This window comes from Photinus pyralis, unplaced genomic scaffold (genome assembly GCF_008802855.1).
Source record: "Photinus pyralis isolate 1611_PpyrPB1 unplaced genomic scaffold, Ppyr1.3 Ppyr1.4_LG7, whole genome shotgun sequence".
In the NCBI taxonomy this organism is placed as follows: Eukaryota; Metazoa; Arthropoda; class Insecta; order Coleoptera; family Lampyridae; genus Photinus; species Photinus pyralis.
In genome coordinates, this window is record NW_022170738.1 from 15,632,553 (window position 1) to 15,639,840 (window position 7,288).

General features: G+C 37.7%; 1 protein-coding gene across 1 annotated transcript; it reads right to left on the reverse strand.

Annotated features, from left to right (window-relative positions):
* Window positions 1-5,845: 5,845 nt before the first annotated feature.
* LOC116177296 (cuticle protein 18.7) lies at window positions 5,846-6,948 on the reverse strand. The gene is made up of 2 exons (XM_031496230.1): window positions 6,791-6,948; window positions 5,846-6,738 (listed from the first exon to the last, which is right to left on the reverse strand). Exons 1-2 carry the CDS (start codon window positions 6,800-6,802, stop codon window positions 5,917-5,919), a joined length of 834 nt encoding a protein of 277 aa, XP_031352090.1. The 5' UTR covers window positions 6,803-6,948; the 3' UTR covers window positions 5,846-5,916.
* Between the last annotated feature and the right edge of the window lie 340 nt (window positions 6,949-7,288).

Sequence of the window (7,288 nt, forward strand, 5' to 3'; positions counted from 1 at the left end):
CCTCTATAATACAAATAATGCATCGCGAATTGCAATTCATGCATCTTTTGTGTTAATCATATAAGGTGGTGAACTATATTCACGAGGATCCACACCTCTAAAGCACCATTAGTACATAATTACCTTTAACATTTTCCTATACATACCGTTTAATTACATAATAAATCAGGTTTGCAAGTTTTCTAGTTACGTACATCTTTCAAAAAAAACAAGGAGTTCATTACAAATAGGTTGTTTCATTCATGTTTTATCAAGCTAACCGTTGAAAAAACGCCTTGTATATGATAGTAGCAAGATTCGTCCAGGTAAATTCACCCCCCGGAAATTTCTCACATCGAAGGTTCGACCTCAGAAACCGGCCCCAGGAATATTGGTCCCACAAAATATCAGGAACTACCTTCGTTCTCAAAAAAATCCTGGCCATTTTATTGGTATATGAAGGTAGAGCTAGAGAACTATCAAGAGTGAATTTATGTACAGACTGAGTAGGCTAAAGCCCGAGGCGTCGAAAATAGAGTGTGAACCACCTTGTCACCTAGTATGACCTGCACAAAAAAAACAAAATAATGTAATGCCACGCAAAACTTCAGGGCTAACACTGAAAAACGTAAACGAGACTGTTCCTCACTGAATATAACTTCAAACGACCACAAAAACTAGACAGATTATTTTATGTTCACAAGCAATTTTTTCAATTAGACCTTGTTTCTCTGAGAAGGAACTAGGGGAAACTAGGTTAGGGTGAATTCAATTAATTTAATACTCAAGTCACAGTAGGTACCTATCTTATTATTAATTTGGTCAGGCGCTTATTTTTCATGGCGAAATAAAACTAACACCACTAATTCCGCTGTCTCACGATTTCATATCTCAGCAGGTATAGAAACACAAACCAAAGATAAACAAATGGAAAACCTGGAAAAATGTTGAGCTGTAGTTACGTATCAATTATTACTGAATTAACATCAGAATCCACGATTTCATGGGTCTTGCGCACCATATTGATCTGAAATTCCTGTAAGAAATCCGCTTTCTTCATTATGAAGCTTTCCTTCCATATTTTAATAAACGGGAACTAGAAACCATGCACCTTGTCAATCATTTATAATGGTATGACAGTTTTAACTTGTTGCATTAAGCAAAACCCTGTTGAAAGCTTTTACCTTTTAATCGCAATGTTGGCTGTGGCAGTTCGGCGATTATAAGTCGGCCTATTTTGCATACGATTTCTAATGTAAAACTAAAAGCGACTGTTTTCCTTCAAGCTTTTATCGCCCTTCAGTAAGTGAGTTGAAATTAAAAACAGAAATGATGTTATCAAGTGTTATTGTCACTCCCCTCTCAATTAGTCAACTTTCCTATAATTTAAGTACAAGTCGGTTTTCTACAAACGTGAAAAGGATAAACTTGAGTTAAGTTTAACGTGAAAAGGTAAGGATATCAAATTCCTTCAAAAGTGTGAATGGGAAACTTTGTTATTACTTTAAAGCGTAATATAATTTTTGCGATATTTTCCTTTAAATTTTAATCGATACACTCCCACGTGCTATTATTTAAATCTCTCTTTAAATCAACCACTCAGCTTTCCAAATTTTCATTACTGTTTTCTTAATATTATTTTCCCCGTATTTAAATTATCATCCATTCCTTAAAAACGCCTGAAGCGTGACCAACATTCCCGTGTACTAAAGTTTGTTTGTATTTAACAAAGGTCATTTCTCCTTTTTTCGTGTTTCTAATTAAATTTTAACGCAGCTTTCCTTCTAGTATCATAAATTTCCCTTCACTTTTATCCATTTTCTTCACTGTATCAAATTTAATTCACCGTTTTCTATTAAACCCTCTTAGTATCTGTTCATCTGAACTGCTTTCATATTACATTTTTTTCCTTCGCGTCGTTTTCTTATTCTATTTTCGTAATTACCGCTTTTTTCTATTGTAATTTATTTTTTCCTTCCTTCAATTAGTTAATTCTTTTTAACAGTGAGTGTATCTTCTTCTATTTATTTCATAGTTTCTTTTTAGTTTTTTAATTTTTGTCGCACGCAATTGCTTACTAACATAAATAATACACTATAATTCATCGTTTTTATAAATTTGCAATAAAATTTCCTGTGAACAAAGGAGTACGAGGCCGTTTTTTAACCGTAAGGATAGATAAAGTGAAACAGATAATTGTGCATTCTAATGACATCTGTGATTCTTATTTCAAATGCACGATATAAAATGATGTTCAGAACATATGACAATTCTATTTCTATGGAAACGAACGCGGCGGTAGAACCTAAGTTTGCTATTTTTGACGTCTCTAAATTAAATTCAGAATTGTCAGAAACTTTACAATGATTTATATGGCTTCTGCTATAAAATAAATTTTGTATTATACACGACGATAAAGGGAAACTAACCATCTCGTGAAAGTTAATTCACTCGTGGCTGCGTCCATGGGCTGTGATCATTAAAAAGAAGAAAAATTTCCGAAGCTTATTGCGTTTGACTATTTTTTCCATAGCCCAGCGCCTTTTTTTGCCAAAGACGATACAAAGATTAGGGGTGCAGTACAAAATCCCTATTTCCCAACATTCTATGGGAATCAAATTCCGTAAATTGCAATAAAATTTCTACTCAAAATTATGAATGAAAGTATGAAATACCTTCTCAACTTCAGAACAGGATGCGTAGCAATTTCAGGCGAAAGACTTTCAACTTCTTTATTTGGCGAAACCATCAGTCAAACAGCATCGTTTTATGCACTACGATTCATCAATTCCATATCATTGTTTCCCGGCGATACACGAAACACTGCTCCGTCGCACTGTATTGATAAACACATGCGTTATCTCGCACATGGTATTGTTATCACAGAACCAATTAGCTTTATCGACAAAAACCTCTTTTTTTAACAAACACCTGAGCAGATTAAACATTCACATTACGATTTCGATTGTTCCCTTATTTATGCGTTTTAGACAAGACATAGTATTAAATTAGTTAAACAATTACTAACTAAACTTACTATAAATAACTAAAATTAAAATGACAATTCATCAAACGAAAACGCCCTATTTTAGTTTTGATCCGTAACCATCTTCATGGTTGTTGAGGGTGTCAAAAGTTTAAGAGCCATAACGGCTTGAGAAATTTTTAAATTTTTTTCGCATACACTGGTCAAAATGGCTTAAAAACTCTACAAAACAGTTCATTACAATTTTTTTGAGAGTTCTTTGTTTTTGAGAAGTTTCGAATTGAAAAATTAAACTATTTATAAATAGTTTATTTTTCTAAATTTGCATTTATAAAAGTAATCATTAGAGTCAAAAATATTAATTACAAAATAGATGTATCTTGATGAGATCTACAAAAAAAGGCTTGACACTTTGTACGCCGGATTCACAATAAAGGCGCTAGAGGGCATTTTCTAAATATGACCAAAGATAATTGCAAGGGAATGTACAGGATCGACACAACGTATACCTATGGGGTTAATGGTACTTACAAAGACTACATGAAGTACAGAATTGCGAAATATACAAAAAAATCTACATAAACACCTAAGGAATCCAAACTGACCAAAATACACAGAATCCATAAGCTCGACAGACCACCGCTGAAGCGGAGTGCAGATTTAATCATCCATGAGAGTCCAATTGCATTAATAATTGCTTATATTGTTTCTGCCGATTGACCCTGTGGTTGTGCATAGTTCGATATAATTTGGAAGTGGTTCGGTAAACATATTTTGTGCATGCATTAATCTGTAAGTTGGCCCCCATTTGCTAAACCCATGATTATCTTGTGCATTCTGTTTGAAATTTGATATTAAAATACGATTTCGGTTAAATTTTAATACAAAACTCGTCAGTAAAATGACACCTGACTCGAAAAATAAAGTACTCGGCCCCAAAGATTCCTCGTACTTCAATATTTTCTTGCCAGTAATGTGTAATTTTCCTGACGTTCAGGTAAATAACAAGGTCTACTATGAGAGTCTTGGTTCGAGTTTAAATTCTAGAAACGGAAATGTTCCATTTACTTGCGGGTATCGACACCTGTTTCTTATCGGGAAACCTGTAGACCGGCTGGGGGCCATTTTGTTTGGGGGTTAATCTCTATGCAGTGGATATAGATAAGGACATAAGGTCATTGGGTCAACGGGAATTATTCTACCGAAAAGTACAAATGTTATTAGCAAAGGTAAACACATAGCACATAGAAAAATCGACTGCACGCATGCGCAGACTGCAAAGTGACAACTTTTTTACTCATGAAGATCTCTCTTTTAGAATTTTAACCGTAGACGCTTCTAGTAAAAACAAATAGGTATATCGCATATAGCAAAAATTAAATGACATGCGTGAACTACGCAACATTAACTTTCTTATTTATGGAGATATTTCTTTGCAAATTTTACCATAGATGGTAAAGAAATACATACCACACTAGTTATGGTGTTTTGGGAAGTACTGCTCAATGCATGGAAAATGCGCTGAATTACTCGCCTTAGGGCGAAAATCTGTTTACTTATTTTCTACGTCAACGCACTGGTCGGAAGTTATGGTTGCAGACACAGGAAGAAGTTTGAAGAGGGTTCAGGCAGGACATAGGGCTCCCAATTTCCAATCGTCCCCAGGCGGCGAAAAACCGCGCTACGCCACTGCATTAGGTTGTTTCCCTAACTCCAAGAACAGAAATGTACCACTTCCGTACTGATTTGTGCCTCAATTTCTACGTTTTGTATGTGTATGTTAACGGAGACATGGCCTTCAAAATTTAAGGGATACAACTTAACGTACCAGTAGGTACTTCGGATCCAGTTTTATTTGGATTTGGATTCTGTTCGTTTTATCCTTTTCAAACGATGTGGCCAATCCGCATTTCAAATCCTTTCCCTGGAAGTATTCGGATTATCACAAAGGAATCGTATCCAAAGTTCGTCCTCACGTCTGACACTGCACGACCGCTTATAACGTGCGGGTAAAAAGCAAAAAATCATCTAATCTTTGTACAAAAATCTAGATAAATACGAGGGTGGGAAAAATGGCACAAAATTATCATTTTTAACATAGCCTGAACTTCGAGGGGTTTTTCCTACGTCTTAAATTGCTATACTTACAAGAAGTTGTTATATGCGCTACAATCACGTACCGAGTAATGCATGTAAGTAGTAAATCAATGAAGAAAATTACCGATTCCTTCATGATGGTATTTCCATTTCTAAAGTTCACGATGACTTCGTGCCAATCCATAACTGGCAAAACGTGAATGCACTCTGAAGCAACAGAAAAGTCTCGCACTCCCACATTTTGCAAATATGAATAACGTTCTTAGAATACGTCTTAAGGTCACCAATTACTAAATACTTTAACTAATCACGCGTAATTGATGGTTATAATTTAGCCGTAACCGAATTTTCGGTCACTCTTAACCGCTTATTACGCTCTCAATGGTGCTTATCATGTCGTATCTTTCAACAGGTGTCGTAATGAAATGTTTTGAGCGGCTATTATTTTAATACCGCCCGTGCGCACCGAATTCTTTTTCATAACCTGGTTAACTTCGCTCTTACGCGCCGTTTCAGTTATCTAATTAATTAGAGCAAGGTTTGCAAGTTCCTGGCACGCATCATCGAGCAGTTTCCTTATTTCAATTATTTTAATTTCGTACGCATAGTTTCACGAGAAATTATATAGGAAATGTGGTGGGTGGAATTTCTTAACAAGTGCGTTTATGTTTTCCGCCTTATGACACTTTGAGGTATTAAAAAAATGTATAGTAATAATTGTGGCGGCTTGATTATGTTATCTAGTCATGCGTAGATACATGCACCCACTTTCTAGATACCTTGTGATTTCACAAACTTATTTATTGATTTTACAGTAGAATAATGTACAGGAAGAATACCTCCACAAGAGGTATCTAATAGTGATGAAGAGGTAATCCGTGGTGGTAGTGGATGGCTGCGTTTCTTGCGGAGGCCTCGGCGTGGGCGGCGAAGTGGGCAGCTTTGGAGTGTTGTACTTCAGGTGTTTCTACTGGGACGCCGTGGGGGGTGATCACGGGAATGTGGATGGGATATTTCGCGTGGACGGCGGCGTATGGCACGATGGGGTGCGACACCAAATGGGCAGCTCCTACGTGTTCGGCTGAGGCTTTGGCGTGGGCGGCGAAGTGTTCGGCTTTGGCAGCTTGCACTTCGGGGGTTTCAACTGGTACGCCAGTATGGTCGATAACTGGAATGTGGTGAGGGTATGGGAAGACGGCAGAGCGACGCTTGAGGACGTGTCCATGGGCGGCCTTGGCGTGTGCGGCGAAGTGAGCGGCTTTGGCGATTTGCACTTCGGGGGTATCTACGACGCCATGGTGATGTCCAGCGACGGCAACAAGTGGGGCTACGTGTCCTAAGCTATTACGAGCGGCAGCTTCGTTGTATGCAGCAAAATGGGCGGCTTTGGCGTGCGCTACTTCGGGGGTGTCAATTGGCCTTCCGGCGCCATCAACCACGGGGTAGTGATGGTGGTAGAGTCCAGCGGCGTAGGAAAGGGGATGCGAGTGTTCGTGAAAGATTCCAGAACGGGCGACTGCATGTGCGGAGAAGTGAAGGGCTTTGGCTGCTTGTACATCGGGTGTATCCACTGGCACTCCACTGTGGTCGATTAAGGGAATATGTTGACCATATAAATGGCCGTAAGCGTAAGGGTGCGTTGCCGAAGCAACTGCAAGCACGACAGATAAAACAACCTGAAATAGTACGATTAAATTAACCGCAAATTAACTAAGAAGGAGTACTCACGAAGTATTTCATTTTTGCCTCTTCAACCTCCTAAGACACTAGGACTGTTGATGACTGTACCGGGGTATCGCCCCAACGTTGCTTATATACAGTCCCCCAATAACAATACCCCATCTGAGGAGCAAGGTCCCTTTCACCGTTTACAGAAGACGGTAACATATCTATCCTACTTAAAATTTCAAGAAAAGAACCAAAGCGCAGTACAACTTCACTAAGCCGACAGAGATGACGTTATAAACGTAATACCAATCTAGTTTTGTAAATTTTGTTCGTTAATAATTTATCATTTTTAACTTAAAACAGATGGGGCGTGTTCACTAATTCATTAGAAACACAACCATATGCAGATTACACAATTTTACATACAATTAAACGTAAGCCAGTTCGCGTAAAACTTCCAAAAGGTAACGAAGACGCGACATTTTACCAATTAATTGCCACTGATAATCGCGCTACCTCTAATTCAATGATTTCCTTGACTTTCAATATGATTAAATT